Source organism: Thermobia domestica, chromosome 12, assembly GCF_964235325.1.
Source record: "Thermobia domestica chromosome 12, izTheDome1.hap1.1, whole genome shotgun sequence".
Lineage (NCBI taxonomy): Eukaryota > Metazoa > Arthropoda > Insecta > Zygentoma > Lepismatidae > Thermobia > Thermobia domestica.
In genome coordinates, this window is record NC_137465.1 from 104,529,758 (window position 1) to 104,546,753 (window position 16,996).

The 16,996-nt window shown below is 34.7% G+C and overlaps 1 protein-coding gene across 1 annotated transcript in view; it reads left to right on the forward strand.

Moving 5' to 3' along the window:
* The window catches only part of LOC145666570 (TBC1 domain family member 15-like), a gene marked incomplete at its 3' end in the record, with an annotated part of 77,998 nt that extends 61,002 nt beyond the window's left edge, over positions 1–16,996 (forward strand). Inside the window, 5 exon segments of the mRNA XM_081733920.1 lie at positions 2,832–3,019; positions 6,051–6,313; positions 11,460–11,658; positions 13,332–13,549; positions 16,799–16,996. Of these exon segments, the coding sequence (XP_081590046.1) occupies positions 2,832–3,019; positions 6,051–6,313; positions 11,460–11,658; positions 13,332–13,549; positions 16,799–16,996 (1,066 nt within the window).

The window sequence follows — 16,996 nt, forward strand, 5'->3', positions numbered from 1 at the left end:
TACTAAAGTTTGAAAAAGAGTATAAAGATAAGGGATCAGGCTTCTTTCTGGAATAGGGTCATATTTTCGGACGAAAGTAAATTTAATCTTATCGAATCCAATGGGAGGCGTATGGTATGGCGCAAGGTGAATACATAGATGAATCCTCAAAATCTCGTCCCTAAAGTAAGACACGGAGGAGGGTCCGTGCTCGCCTGGGGTTGTATGAGTGCTTCAGGAGTGGGTCGTCTCCACTTTATCGATGAAGTGATGATCCACAAAGTGTATATTAACATATTAAAGGAAAATCTCCTTCCTAGTGCGCAGAAAACAATTTATTGTTCAGCAAGGTAACAACTCCAAACATACAGCGGAAAATACTCGATTGTGGCTACTCTATAATACCTTGAAACAGCTTCGCACACCTCCCCAATCCCCAGACATGAACCCCATATAACATCTATGGTCTGTTCTGGAGACAAGAATCAGAAGGCACAGCTTCTCTACCAAAGAAGGCCTAAGAAAAGCTATTCAAGAAGAATGGGACATAATCAGTCCCGAAGCTACAGAACTACGAACTACTACAGGTGAAATCAATGCCACGAAGACTACAGACAATCATTAACGCACAGGGTAATCCCACAAAATATTAAATAACGTAATATACTTTATAAGCATTAATTCAATCATAAGTGTACGGTGACTTTTTCTGTTTACAAAAAAGGAATTCTCTCTTTTCTTCTGAACAAAACAGTGATTGTCTTTGTTTGGCCTTTCTCTTGTATATAGAAATAAAATGTATAAATGTGTAGTCTTAATTCTGGTTATATATATATTTTCCACCTCCCGTTCTCATGCTAGCTGTTTCCAATATAAAGTATGCACGGTGTACGAACACTTTCTGCGTTCACTGTAGGTATGTTGACAATAAGCGAATGTTATTAGAATATTTGTTGAGATTTATTTTCCTTCACTGCCTTTCGCCTGGTTAAAAAGTAGTTTGCAGTGCTTTGGAGCAGCTGCAGGTGGAAACGCGATAATGTTTGAGACATACCGGCGACTTTTTTGTGTGTGAAAATAAGACCTTCCTCATAAAGCAGTAAATAACTGCAGTAGCAATTGTCTACGTAAGTGATAAAGACATATCCAACTACAAGAAACTAATACAGTATATATATTCATTATTGTGTTTCTCTTTTAACAGCTACTAGCTAGGGATGGCCAATTCCAGAATTTTTACTTTCCGGAATCCGGAAAGTAAAATCGGAAAAATTCCGAATTTTTTCTAAATTCCGGATTTTTTCCGAATGTCGGAATTTATCTGAATTCCGGAATTTTTTTGAATTCCGGAATTTTTCCGAATTGCGGATTTTTCCGAATTCCGAAATTTTTCCGAATTCCGGAATTTTTCCGAATTCCGGAATTTTTCCGAAATCCGGAATTTTTCCGAATTCCGGAATTTTTCCGAAATCCGGAATTTTTCTGAATTCCGGATTTTTTCCGAATTCCGGAACTTTTCCGAAATCCGGAATTTTTCCGAAATCCGGAATTTTTCCGAAATCCGGAATTTTTCTGAATTCCGGAATTTTTCCGAATTCCGGAATTTTTCCGAATTCCGGAAAGTAAATTTTCCGATTCCGGAAAACAAAATTTCCGGAATCCGGATTCCGGAAAATTTTGGCCATCCCTAATATATATAGATAGATAGATAGATAGATAGATAGATATATTAATGTATACGAAGGGCATCCAGCCAAATAAATTTTAATTCGGACTGTTTGAAGTGCTTTGTTCATAAAAACTTTATCTTGGGCTGTGACAGTACCATCTCGTTCTATCGAAAATCGTCATTCGTCCCTCGTTTATTTTTGTTAGAAACTTAAACGTTTCACTGTTCTTACAGTTATGTAACAGAACCATAGCAATTGTTTTGCATCATCGCCACTTTTCGTACTGTAGGTAAGGAATATAAGGTCTTTAGCTCCACTCCATCGCACACAGAACTGAAACTATCTCCCTAATAGTATGTTACTCCTAACTTAAATAATAAGTCCTTCTGGAGTACTATTATGTTCGTACCGTTTACTCCATGCAGTCGTTACTGCCGTCACAGACTCTAAGGCATTCGTCATTACGTAAATCTCCATTAGATTGACCATTCTTAGGAAACGAGTACACTCATAACACCAAACATACTTACTTTATTAAGACATAATACTTACTTTATTAAAACAGAAGCCAGATAAGTGTTTTTGGTCCAATCCTTTATCCTATTTCACTGCAACATAAATAATATGGAGCTTTGACTTGATTTAGTGAAAGAGCAGAATAGGAAAATAATAAATACTGCCAAGACTTGATGCCAATAAGGAAGTTAGGTTGTATAGCTTAGGGGTCTTTCTTTTTCTCTTTTTTTTTTTTTTTAAATAAAGTGTCTCTAAGAGGAAAGGAATAAACAGCAGAGAAGAAATAATATTATTTAATTAAAAAGACAAGAAAAGAAAAAAAAAACATTTTGGATGTAAAAAGTGTATTGAGGTAAGAACCATCTATAAAACTGAACCGATTAGCTGAAGAACGCCATACTTTTTTCCCGTACGTTCAGGAAAATATTAGCCTTGAATATAAACATACTATGGATCTATATTTATGAAAACTTGTTCAAAGTGTTCAGTTTGGTCTTGCTAGGCATCTGATCAAGTGATTCGTTATGTTTTAGTATCCGGCAACGCCATAGATATCTTATTACTCCTCAAAAGTTGAAGGATTTGTAAGCTCGAATAAACAGTAGAGGTATGTAGTAATAAGAATAAGCTTTGCAAAGTATTAAGTATTTATTTTCAATATTTCAGATCCAAAAAGGATAAAACCCTATTTATGGTGATGGACCAAAATATAGTAGCATTGGACAGATCATTTTCTGAACTGAACCTCTTTCAAGAATACCCATCTGATGTTGTATGGAAGTTCGTGAAGAATCTTCATGATCGACCTTACGAAACAACGTTGACAGCTTTCTCCAAATTGTCAGATTTATTGTGTAAGTAACAATGAAAAATATCTCAATGATGGTATATATATATTGTTCTAGAATGGTATATACAAAATGCAAAAAACTCGGAAATGCCAATGTGTCTGGCAACACTACTTTTCACCTTTTTTACTTTCTCTCTTAAATATTTCTCAGAGAGGAGTAGGGATGGAGACTCGAAGAAACAATAGGAAATTAGTCTACTGTTGGACAATATTTCCACATTCATCTATCTTTCGGGTAATTCTTTTCCATGTTACTGCGGTGTATTTCTTTATTTCTTCGCAACACTATATATAAGAATGTTTTCTAGGTCTCTTCTTGCATATTGATACCAATTCTAGGATTGCTTTACTAGTGGCTCGTTGTTTGTTTTGTAATATGTCCGCCCCACTACCACTTTAAAGCTTTTATTTTCACGGTAATATCTGTTCTTACGTGTGTCCGTGATTTATGAAAATCTTTTTCTATATTTGCAGATAATTAGCCGGAACTTTCTATACTTCGGTGAATATTTGATTTTATTCATGTCTACGTCTCCGATCTATATGTCAAAATTAATAGAAGATATTCATTGGATATATTCCACTGCAGACGTATCAGCAATTCCCTTTCTAATGTAAAACTGTTTTTTGTGAATGCACTCCAGCGTTGGTAATTCATCTATTGGTTTCTTTTTCAACTAGCTGTCCACACAAATCTTCTTTGATGATGTATTTATTTATATATTCACTTTTAAATTCGTATTTTCCTTGACTACTGTCCTTGACTTGTTTGCAAAGTTGTTGCAGTCACATTTGTCTTTGCGTTAGTCACTTTCAAGCCATTATTGGAGGAAGAAAAGAAAAATAATGGTATGAATTTACCTTGTTCATTACTTCATTAAGAGTTTTCCTATGGGAAAATCACTTCAGCCACTTATTCTGTCGTCTTTTCCAACAGGTGATGTAAGTTACATGAAGATTGGGTCAGTTTATAAAATCATCTTGCTTTTAAGATGCAAGGGTTCTAACATTAAAAAAAAAAAAAAAAAAAAAAAAAAAAAAAAAAAAAAAAAAAAAAAAGGCCATCTATCTCGCAAAAACATTATAAACTGACCCTTGAATAACATTGACCAAATGGAACATTATTTTTTTTTATTTTATTTATTTATTTATTTTTTTTTTGTAATCAAACCTTTATTAGTAGAGTATTAAAGTATCATATTACCGTTATGAGTAGAAAGTTCTTAAAATATGGTAAGTGACCAGTTTTCTACTTTCTTTTCCGTTCTTCAATTAAGTGTATATAATAAGCTTTTACGTCGAATCTGGGGATACGGACAAAATCTCGCGGCCGAAACATCGCCGGCCAAAAACCTCGCGTGGCCAAGACCTCGCCGCCCAAAATCTCGCGTGGCCAAAACCTCGCGGGCCAAAATCTCGCCGGGCCAAAACCTCGCCACCCAAAACATCGCGTGGCCAAAACCTCGCCGGCAAAACCTCGTGGGCCAAAATCTCGCCTGCTGCTTAATAAAAATTCAGTGTAGTATAACAATATCTGCTGCTTTTCTTATAAGTAAAAAGAAAAAAAGGAAGGAAGAGCTTGGTGTGGTGAGAGTAGGGGCGCCGAATTCTACTTCGCCCCGGGCGCCGAAATCTCTAGCTGCAGCCCCACTCCCCCTCCCTTTTGTTGTGCCGACAAAGTGAAATTATATAAGACATCCTAGGCTCGAAACTCATATATGTTGAAAATTTGATTGAGATCGGTAGATAGCTCAAGAGGTATAATGTAACAAACATAATCATTTAATTTTTATGTATATATAGATTTCCAAAGCATGCATTAGAATTTTTCTTGTCATTATTTTATTGTAATTATGTGTTATTACTAAATATATACATATAGTAATATATAGAACATTCTACATTGAAGAAATCGTCGTGAACAGGTTTTATCCTGACGATATTTCTTCCCAGGCGACACTACGTCTCGCTTAATTTAGACCAGGCGAGATTCTGTGTCGCTAGATCATTACAACGAGGTTTTGGTCAGGCGGGATTTTGGGTATGGCGATATTTTGGGGCGCGAGGTTTTGGCCCCGCGACGTTTTGGGCGGCGAGGTTTCGGCCCGGCGAGATTTTAGGCCGCGAGGTTTTGTACCCAACCCGAATCTGTTCATTTTGAATGCAATATGATTAAATAGTTGTTAACTACGATATATTACAGTTCGTAATATTGAGGAGTGACTTGAAAAAGATGGGATTTTTGAGAATATTAAGCTGTGAAAAGATGGTGATGGAGCGAATTTGTTATTTTGGGAAACGACTATCGAAACATTCAAAAAGGGAACTTTCTGAATGATGCATGTAATGAATGTTCGATGAGTTGCATTAGCCACGATAATGATGAATGTATGTGTCATAGTGGCTGGGCTGCTTGGTCACAGCTGTTTCGCTGCATTTACTTGCTAAGTCACTCACTGACTGTTTTTTTCTGTTATATTTTGAAATATAAATCAAACTGTCCCTAGCTTCTTCCCTCCTTTCTGTCCGCTACCCCTGCAATAAAAATGAATGTCGATGAAAGGGATGTCGGAAGTCACCAAAGTTCTTGCCAGGAACTATTGGGGAAAACGAACACCTAGTAAGGGTCTCTTGTTACACAAGAAAAGAAAAAGAAGAAAAAAGATGAAAAATAATAATAATAAAAAAAAAAGATTAAAAATACACATAATAGAGTTATATACACGAACATTACCAGATAATTACATGCAATATCATGTTGTTGAGATATTCTATTGAGATCAAGAACATATTCTACTGGACTGAGATGGAAAGATAAACAAAAATATTAGTGTAGCCATAAAATTCAATGAATGGTAATTGTATGCATGTAATTAAATAAAGGGATAAGTTTACAATGCTTTTCAGAGACATGTATCCAGGTTTTTGAGTATATCCATCCACGTGTAAAATTTATCCACAGTAAGTTGAAACAAAGAAAGTTTGAAGCGTGAATAGAAAACGAATTACTTAACAATAAGTGTGTATAATTGCAGTGTTCCGTCCTGCTCAAACTATTGAGCATCGTCCTGAGGAGGAGGTTGCTGAACTTTTACACCAAAGTCTTAATTCATTGGAAGGACCAACAGATACCGATGGCTATGAAGTTATAGCATGCCCTCAACCTGATGTTTTGCTTCCACCACGACCAATCGTTTCAAGAGAGTTACCTTTGACGGTAGAAGAGTGGTCACTGCACATGGACATTGATGGGAGGATTTTGGAGGAAGATCAAGTCAAGAAGCGCATTTTTAGAGGAGTATGTATTATATTTTGAGAAATGTATTTTCTGATCGTTTTTTTTTTTTTCTTTCTTCAAATTTTTCCTTTTTTATAAAAGTAAAGTTCCAGAGTTCTTCAGAAAAGTGAGTATATCGTGATACTTCCATTTGCATTCTTTAAGTATTGTGTGATTTTAGTTCCTTCCAAAAGTAATTGTTATGGGAAAATAATTGTGAAGATGTTCATATTCTAAAACTGATTTGTTAGTTGTTTTGTAGTTTAACTGTTCTTTTAAGCGAGATTACATGAGACGTAGTCCTACAGTTTGTTTATTTGTTTGTTGAAGTTCAGCGCCCCTTTTTGATACCAGGGCTATATGAAATTTGGGCATACAGTTTAAGGTAGAACCCGAAGGAGAAACGGTGTTCATGTAGCTACGAGGGAGCGCCAAAGATTAATCGATAACGTATTGTGAAAGACAATACGTAACATCCGAAAAGTGGGAATCGAATCGAAACAGACAGGGTTTGGAATCTCGATGACAATGCTAATGCTTTAGACCACTTGATCACTGGAATTGGTGTGAAGTAGAATATGTTATTTCCTCCTCTTATCATATTATCTATTCGCGTTTCTTTAAGAAAGATGAAAGTCAATACGTCCAGAAATTCTTTTAAACCTAATATATCGTTTACTTCTTCACTATAGTCATCGACAAGCTTTAGAGCTGAAGGCAAAAGAAAAGTATTCAAATTGAGTTTATCTTCCTTTAAATTTTAAAATTGGATAAGAAGTCATTTTAAAATTCGTTAATCATCATTATCATTAGTATTCTGGCATTATTGGCAGATCACTGACTACAGCTGAAAAATTTCCATGCACCACGTTTTTCAGTTAACCTCTTCGTCTTTACGTACGATTTTTCTGTTTTGATACCGTCCATCAACTGTAGCCTGCGCGACGTCCCTCTCTTTCCTGCCACCATACCCTTTAGCATGTCCCTCTTGATACAGTTCCTCCTCAGCCAATGCTTAATCAGTTTCTCTTCGTCTGTTCAATTACATCTAAAATTGTCCTTTTCTCACCAATGTTTCTAACACCTCATTTGTTTTCTACTCGATGCAGCTAATTCTCTCCATTCTTCTCCATACCCACATTTCGAAAGGGTCTAGTTTTGTTTCATCGCTTTTGCTAATATCCAATACAAGGATCTCTGCACCAATACAAGGATCCACAAAATATACTTTTCCACCCCTAAATGCTTCTTTCGCCATTTCTATTTTTACTTTTATTTCACATTCGCTCTTCATGTCATCGCTAATAATACTATCCAGATATCGAAATATGTCGAGTGATTAATTCATTTTATAACTGGATAAGAAATCGAAGCCGTGCCTGCGCGTTAACTACTACTATACTTTGCCTGGTGACTGCCGCAAACTGTCGCTCCTGAAGTCGATGTTTAGCTATTCAAATCGCATAGACTATGCCATAATTCCAGTTGTATCTGGACAACACAGTGCTCATATTAATGAATACGTATATTATTTAAGTTAGGTATTACTAATATGATAAGTAGTGCAAACAAACGAGTTTTCTCATACCATATCTTCTATAGATGCAAATCCAAACGAATTCAGAAAGTGAAAAATATTTAACTACTAACTTTTAAACTCTCTGTAATGGATCTAAATATTTCTTAATGCCGTCCATCTGTCGACAAATATCAGAGAAAAATCTGTAAGAGATATGGAGAAGTTTTTTTTTTTCAATCGATTTAGCGTCTCAAGAGAATATACCATCACCACCACCGGCAACACTTCATGGAAACCATAAGTTGTTCAAATTTACTAGTACTTCAGGTTTTTGTAAACGATTTAGAGTTCCAAGAATAGATTCTGTCTCCTTCGTTAGCTATTGAAACCGGAAGTGGTGGAAATCAACCGTTTCCGGTTTCAACATTGATCACCATAAAATAAAAAGAGTAATAGATTGTGACAAGCGGTTTTTTGCAGTCAATTTAGCGCGTCAGGAGAATGTACCATCACCATGCGTAGTATTCTACCAAAACCAGTAGTGGTTGAAAGGGTCTTTCCAAGTAAGATAGTGAAATCGGCCCTTGACTTCGCTGTTGAATCGCTGTTGACCCAAAAGGTTACCCTTGACTTAAAAGTACCTTTATATATATATATATATATATATATATATATATATATATATATATATATATATATAAATTTATTCCCTCCCCTTACCGAATTATCGTATCATACATGCTCAAAATTGAATATTTCTTAAATTTTGGTGGGGATGGTCGAAAAATTTTTAAAGTTTCACATTGTAGATACTATCTAGATGTAAATGTGCAATTTTTTTTCAAAACCATCGATGTGTATTTTCTTTATCTTTTTGCGTGTTGAAAATTTCGAAAAAATGTAGAAACAAATTTTTTTTGGGGGGACGGCGCTGATTTTTTTGTTAAAAAAATTTGTAAAACATATATTTTTTTCGGAGCCTGAAAGTGATGATAACATTGTCAAAAAGAAATAAAACTGAAAACAAACGTGTTTTTCGCTCAGTTTTCTCACTGAGGGGCCCTTCAAACAATCCATTGCCAAAGTTTACAATTTTCCTTTTTCTTGCGTCCCTTCTGATTCTGTTGTTCTTTGGCTGCTACGACTGTGTCCGTTTCGGAATAGAAACACCAAATATATCTCCGTAACAGTGCTTCCACTGCAACCGGCTCTTGCACAACGAAGTTACACACACCTCGCGTTGGCTCCTCGTATCTATCAGTGCTTGCTTCACTGGCCACACACAGTGGCGCCCTCTATCGGTAGCGCTCTCTATCGGTAGCGCTCTCTACTGCGAGCTGTGTAACTTTGTTGTGCAAGAGTCGGTTGAAGTGGAAGCACTGTTAAGGAGATATATTTGGTGTTTCTATTCCGAAATGGACACAATCGAAGAAGCGGAAGGGACGAAAGAGAAATGAAAATTGTAAACTTTGGCAAAGGATTGTTTGAAAGGGCCCTCACCTTGAGGGCCCTAAAATGGTAGGAAAACTGTGCGATAAACACGTTTTGTTTTCAGTTTTATTTCTTTTTGACACTGTTGCCATCACTTTCAGGCCCCGAAAAAATAATGTTGTATCTAAGGGTATAATAAATTTTTTAACCAAAAAATCAGCGACGTGTCCCCCCCCCCCTCCAAAAAAAATAATATATTTTTCTACATTTTTTTGAAATTTTCAACACGCAAAATATATATATATATATATATATATATATATATATATATATATATATATATATACATCGATGATTTTGAAAAAATTGCACATTTGCATCTAGATAGTATCTACAATCTGTGAAACTTTCAAAATGTTTGGACCACCCCCACCAAAATTTAAAAATATTCAATTTTGAGCATGTATGATACGATAATTCGGTAAGGGGACGGGGTAGGTATTTTTTTTAAATATATATATATATATATATATATTTTTTTAGGTAGTTTTAGGTCAAGGGTAACCTTTTGGGTCAATAGCGACCCAACTTGGATCCAGGACCGATTTCACTATCTTACTAGGAAAGACCCTTTACTAATATTTTGAGTTTCAGTATATATTTCAATAGAGCAAAAACGGTAAGAGATATCGAAAAGCAGTTTTTTTTTTTTTTTTTTTTTGACACAGATTTAGCGTCTCAGGAATGAGTTCCGTCTCGACATCTGTTCAGATCAGAAGTGGTAAAAATGTACAATTTTGGGCTACAACAATGATGGCATAATGAATAAAACAGAATAGATAACGACCAACAGTTTTATGAAATGAATTCAGTACCACAGAAATGTTTCACCTCTGATTGCAACCGGAAGTGATAGACAATAAGTACTTCCGGTTGCAGTATTATTCTTCATAGAGCAAAAAAGTAAGAGATAGCGAATAATGGCTTTTTGATATGGATTCAGCGTTCGAGGAACAGGTTCTGTCTTTGGTCTTATTTTTCTATTGCAACCAGAAGTTATAGATATCTGCTCCAAATTTGAGTATTGAATTTAATAGTTTGGAAGTCTACCGTAGTTTCACACTGTGAAACGTAACTCATTTGTTTACGTAAACACAAACTGCTGCTTTAATCATATGTCATGGCTTCAATTATATAATGACAAAATATTGCCGGTACGGTTAGCTTGTCTGTACATTCTGAAAACAAAGTATATAAATCTGGATAGTTTGTGACAAACATAAAAGTTGCAGAAACACTGATGTTCCTGTCTCAGCTCCAATCACTTGTACGTAGCTTCAGTTGTATTTTTTTCATCGGTAAAGTTATACTTTTGGGTAAGAAAAAGTAGTGAAAAAGAGTACCACATTGAATAGTTTATAATAACTAAAGAAGCTTTAAGTACACAAAAGATTTGCTGTTTTCCCTGATAGTTCAAGCTAAGAAGTGTATCGTAGTGAAACTTTCGATTCTTAGAAACTATCCATGTTGCATATTTTAAGTATTTTGTTTTCAAAATGTCATTGATAAGCTTAACTATATCGACAGTGTTTTTTTCATTATATAATGGAAGTCCTGAAATGTGGTTAGTAAAACTATATGCTTTTTTAAGCTGCTGACGATGGCGGAGGTTCCCATCGAAAATTCACCATTACTAAATATTTAGACATATTCCTGAGTTCAATTCAACTGTCGTTCCCATTAAACCATAATTAATCAATCAATAATTCAACTGTCATTGATGTCCATTAAAGTAAGCAATTAGGTTGTCCAAGCACAAGTGGAGTTGTTGTATAATCTATGTGGTCTGAATAGCTGATCACCGATGTCATAAAAGTATGTGGCTAGTCAGGGAATGGATAACTACCGTAATGGTTTGCGCATCATGAGACTGGCTGTGATTTCTGGTCCAGTTGTATATTTTTCACTTCCCGAATTTCGTTCACACCTCTAAGAAAAAAAAAAAAAAAGGTTGTTTTCTCCATTCATCAATCATCACATAATGAGAGAGAAAAAGAGTTATAAAATCTGACGTGCCTGTATGAAGAAGTTACCAAATATGAAGTTTTGTGGACACAGAGGTTAGTTTCACAATTTTTAGTAATATGTGTTCAGTATTTTGCATTACAAAATTTTGGAATCATTCTCACTCTTCTTTTCTGCATAAATATATTACAGGGTGTTCAACCTTCCCTTCGCTATGAAGTGTGGAAGTTTCTGTTGGGATATTTTCCCTTTAACTCAACACACGTGCAAAGGCAAGAACTTCGTAAGAAGAAAGTGGAAGAGTATTTTCAAGTAAAGCTGCAGTGGAAAAGTATGACGCCAGGTCAAGAATCAAGATTTTCCGATTTCAGGGAAAGGAAGAATTTAATTGGTGAGTGCCTTTTTGTTGATAATTAAAGAAGCATGATTCAAATCAGAAGCCGCTGTAATTCCCGTTCTTTGTTAAAGCATATTTTTTTAAAGTCAAATCGTAATTTTTTTTTTTTTTTTTTTTTTTTTTTTTTTTTCCAAGTGTAAAATCTTCCATAGAGACAAATAAGGTTTAGTTCTCAGTAACTGACTAGATATTTTATTATATCTGATTTCTGGGTACTGATTTTAATTACTGTTAGTAATAAAATTTTCTTGAGATATGCTTGTAGGGCAGCTAGACTAACGTGTAAACTTCCAAAAACTTCAAAATCCATGATACAGGTAGCTCTTCAAGAGGAAAAATATAGTTTTTAAATGCATGGAGAAAGGCAATTTAGACAAAGAATGGGATGTTGTGTTAAGAGATCTATTATCACGTCATATACATAATCAGTATATATATATATATATATATATATATATATATATATATATATATATATATATATATATATATATATATATATACCATGATCAAAATTGTCAGTATTAAAACTTTTCATGGGTAGTTGGCAACTCTTCAGAACGAAAAATCAAGTTATTTTTAAACATGGCGGTAATGTTCACGTAAATGATATTTTCCAACGTTTATTATTCATACATATTTACTGTAAATATTATTATCTGTTTACTTTTGTTATAGAAGTGTTTTTAATTCTTTGCCAGTGTTCATGTATTATAAGCAGCTTCAATATTAACAGAATTAATAAAAAGTAGTTTCAAGAAAGTGAAAGAAATTTTGCTTGCAAGATATTTTTATAAACTACATAGGTAAATACATATAGAGTGATCGTCAATAATCGTTAATTGTAATCAGTTCTAATAATAGTGGTCAAAAATGTAGAAAAAGAATAATATAGCTGTGTGTTTGCATTCTTAATTTCCAGATGATGGTACTTGCAAGATTTCGAAATATTGACGGGAAAGGGAAATCATGTGTGTTACAATGGAACATAACAAAGAATTTATTTTTATTCTTAAATCAGAAGGTGCCTGACGTAATGAACAAGCTATGTAACGTCACTTTATTAATTAAAAAAAAATAGAAAAATAAAATTCATGTACAGTTGTAATTTCAATTCTTCCGTGGGATCACATACTTGTGTCCTGGCATTTAAATAGTTGGATAAAAATGGTGCGCATATTGTAACATCAATTCAGATGTTTATCTATGACATTATCCAACCTCTAGTGAGAACGTATATAAATAATGATAAATAGTATTGCTTTTTAAGTATCTTTTTAATATTGTTTTATTAGGTTGTAAAAATAAATAGAAATGTATGCGCGTTAAGAAAAATGCGTGGCGTTTACCACATGCACCATAAATATTGCCAATTTACGGAGCAACTATAAAGAATGTATCTCAGGAACTGGTAGAACTGTGTTACTCTATACTTATTTGTTTCATACCCTCTGACAGTCTAATAATCGAAAATAGGATAGAAAATGCGCGTTACGTAGAAAATTGCCACTAAATATTTTGCACTATATGTACTATAACCATAATATATGGATTTATAAACATTCTTTATATGCAAGAGAAAAATGCAAAATTTTACTTTAAGAGGCTCCTTTATAGGAGGAAAACTCCGTTTAAATCTTTCAAAAGTAAATAATTTATTCTTTCAGAGAAGGACGTGTATAGAACAGACAGAACTTTATCTTTCTACGAAGGCGAAAACAACCCAAATGTTCAGTTGTTGAGTGATATTCTGATGACATACGTTATGTACAATTTTGATCTTGGCTACGTACAAGGAATGAGTGATCTTCTAAGTCCAATCTTATACGTCATGCAGAATGAAGTTGATGCGTTTTGGTGCTTCGTAGGGTTTATGGATAAAGTGGTATGTATTTATTAATAGAAATTAAAATGTATCTATATTAAATTAAACTGTAAAATATTAACTGTTGCATTTCACTGGTTGAATCGTCTTTAACGTTGTAATTGCTGATTTTAAAACACCACTTGTCATCATAATATGCCATTCATATTTGTCCCGATTTTAGTATAAGAAACTCAGGTGTGATTTTTCTTGCTAAGTCTCCTTTCTGACAAGGGGATTGAGCTTCAAACAGATCACATGTACTTCTTTCGTACACGTAACATTATGCATTTACTTAAAGTTAGCAGTTAGGACTTATGAAACTTCGTAGATACCGCACATGCTTCTGCATACACAAACACTAATTCTACTGTAGTTTCTTACGTAGTTTGCACCACCGCGTATTTTGTGCATTCTATTTTAGGCCAGGGTACGCTCATATACCAAAATAATCAAAATCTTCGCAACGTTCTAGGAGGAGTTCGTTGTAACTTAATTTATATACTGTACGGGAATTTTCAGAGATGCTGGAATACGGGCCCGCGTATTTTAAATGAAGAATGTATAAATGAGGTTTCATTTTCCTAAGTTGACAGAATCATGAAATACTCAATGTTTTGCATAGAATTTTGAATCCTCGCTCTCCGCTTAGAATATGCATTTTAATCAAAGTAACAAAATAAAAGCCTAAGTCAAGCCATGGTTCAGTCATGTATTAAAATAATCAAAATCATTGCAGCGGTCTAGGAGAAGTTCGCTGACAAGCATTGGTACATTAATTTTACTATAGATAGAAGATGCCCCCTGTCCCTTTCCCCCTTTTAACTGAAATTTTCAAAAAAGACTAGGTCACGAGTCTGCTTATTTTAAATGAAGAATGCATATGTCAAGTTTCATCTTCCAAAGTTGACAGGATCATGAGATACTTAATTTTTCTCCTAAATTTTTACCCTCGCTCCTCCCTTAAGGTACGCATTTTAATTAAAGTAACATGCTAAAATTAGGCATTAATAAAGCTTAAATTAAGCATGGCCCAGTCATCCACCAAAAATCATCAAAATCGTTGGAGCGGTCTAGGAAAAGTTCGCGAACAAACATCGTTACATTCTTTTTAATAGAATGAAGATGCCCCCTTGTTCCTTTCCCCTTATAACTGAAATTTTCAGAAACCCTAGGTCACGGGTTCGCTTATTTTATATGAAGAATATATATGTCAAATTTCATCTTCCTAAGTTGACAGGATCATGAAATACTTAATTTTTCGCATAAATTTTGACTCCTCGCGGATTACACATTTTAATCAAAATAACATGATAAAGCTTAAATTAGGCATGGTCCAGTCATCCACCAAAAAGCATCAACATTGGAGTGCAGCAATTGAGGACTAGATCGCGGTTAAACATTGTCATATTCATATACCGACAAACGTTCACCTCTGGTGCTAGGGGTCCCGGGTTCGATCCCAGCCCCCGCCAAGTGAACTTTGTGGTGGACAAACACTGTGTGCATGGGTTTTCTCGGGGTTCTCCCGTTTCCTCACACTTTCTTCATTCCACCATTTCATTCATTAGCCATCATCACCATCTCCTTTAGCCTAACCGGCATAACCGTGGGACGTAAAACTCAAAGATTTCATTTCTTATACCGACAAACTTTAAGAGGTGATTCCTCACATCAAAATAAGAGAAAAAGTTCGTATGGACCTATGGCGAAAAGTGCATAATTTCAGAGCTAGGGCTGTCCAAAATCGCAAAGAAAGCCAAATTTCAAGAGGTCCTATTTCGAATTCGAGAGACTGTGGATGGTGGTCCTTATCAGCATAAAGGAAGTCACGCATACGCAGTCCAAAAATGCACATTTCATTAATGTCCAGTGGGTGTACAGAGTATTCCCTGCAGGATGAAATTCCCAGACATGCCATCAACCGAATTTTGAAATATGCTCTGACTTTATGATTGGTCCAAACTAGGCAAACGATATTCCTTGATAGAGGGAACACGGAATCCTTTGGCGCGATGTCGGAAGTGTTAAGGATCGTCAGCAGCACGGTCTCGCGTACTCAAACGCATGGTGCGATGTTTTCTTTTAAGCTTATAAGTGAAGAAAACGTGAAATATACCGTGACGAAAAACATATCATCACATGTTATTCCGAACACATGAAACATGGAGCTGCCGGTTTCTAACACTTCTGCCTTTCTTCCAAAGCATTGGATGTCCATTGTTGTCAAGGTTTACTCCCTGCCTACTTTGGACCCTTCTTGAAATCAGGGTATATCTGAAAACTCTACTGAAAACATATCTGAGAATTACACCCTGTAGGGAATACCCTCTACACCTATTGACAATTGACGAAATATGCACTTTTCGATTGTATATGCGTGGCTTCCTTTACGCTGATATGAACCACCATCCTCAGTTTCTGGAATTCGAAATAGAGTCTATTGAAATTTGGCTTCTTGGCGATTTTGGACAGCCCTAGCTCTGAAACTATGCAGTTTCCACCATAGGTCCATATGAACGTTTTCTCTTATTTTGATGTGAGGAATCGTCTATTACAGTTTGTCGGTATAGTTCATTAACACCCTGTGTGTGTATATATATAAGAATATTATGTATTCTGCCTGTTGGCAGATCCTGGGACTAATGATGTTTTTATTATTATTATTATTATTATTATTATTATTATTATTATTATTATTATTATTATTATTATTATTATTATTATTATTTGCTTTATTTAAGGTTTGAGCGTGGAAGTGTTTTTTTCCACGTTTTCGATCTTCAGGTTCCTTTTTTAACTCTTCTGTTTTTTAAATCATTAATTAGTTGAGTTCTTTTTCCTACTCCTCATTTTTATATATATATAGATATTCGTAAAAGGCTATTGTTCCTGGATCCAGTCGTCAATTCCTCTCTATAAGAACTTTACGCTTAACAGTTTTTATGTTGTGTTACATTAACTAATGTTTTGGATGAATTTTTCAGATAAAGCTTGAGATGTTTTTAATTTTATTTTATTAAAAAAAGGAAAAAAAGTTTGCTAATAAATAACTTGTTAACTGCTTGTTCTTACTCGTTGTTTAAATAACGTAGTAAATTTAGAATAATTCTGTTAAAGTTCAGAGTAATGTGTCTAAAGTAATTTTCTATCAATATTAGCAACTGGAACATCTCATTTTAGCATTTTTTTTTTTCTTATTCATTTCGCACGTGCTTTCATTTTAACTTGTGTATAAATATTGACTGTTTCTTTTCTGATGTATTACAGTTTCGCAATTTTGAGCTGGATCAGTCAGGAATGAAGCAGCAACTACAACAACTACACAATTTACTTTGTGTAACAGATCATGATTTGGCTACTTACTTGGAAAACCAGGAATCAGGGAATCTTTATTTTTGTTTCCGATGGCTTCTGATTCTCTTCAAGCGAGAATTTTCATTTCAGGATATTATGAGGTTATGGGAA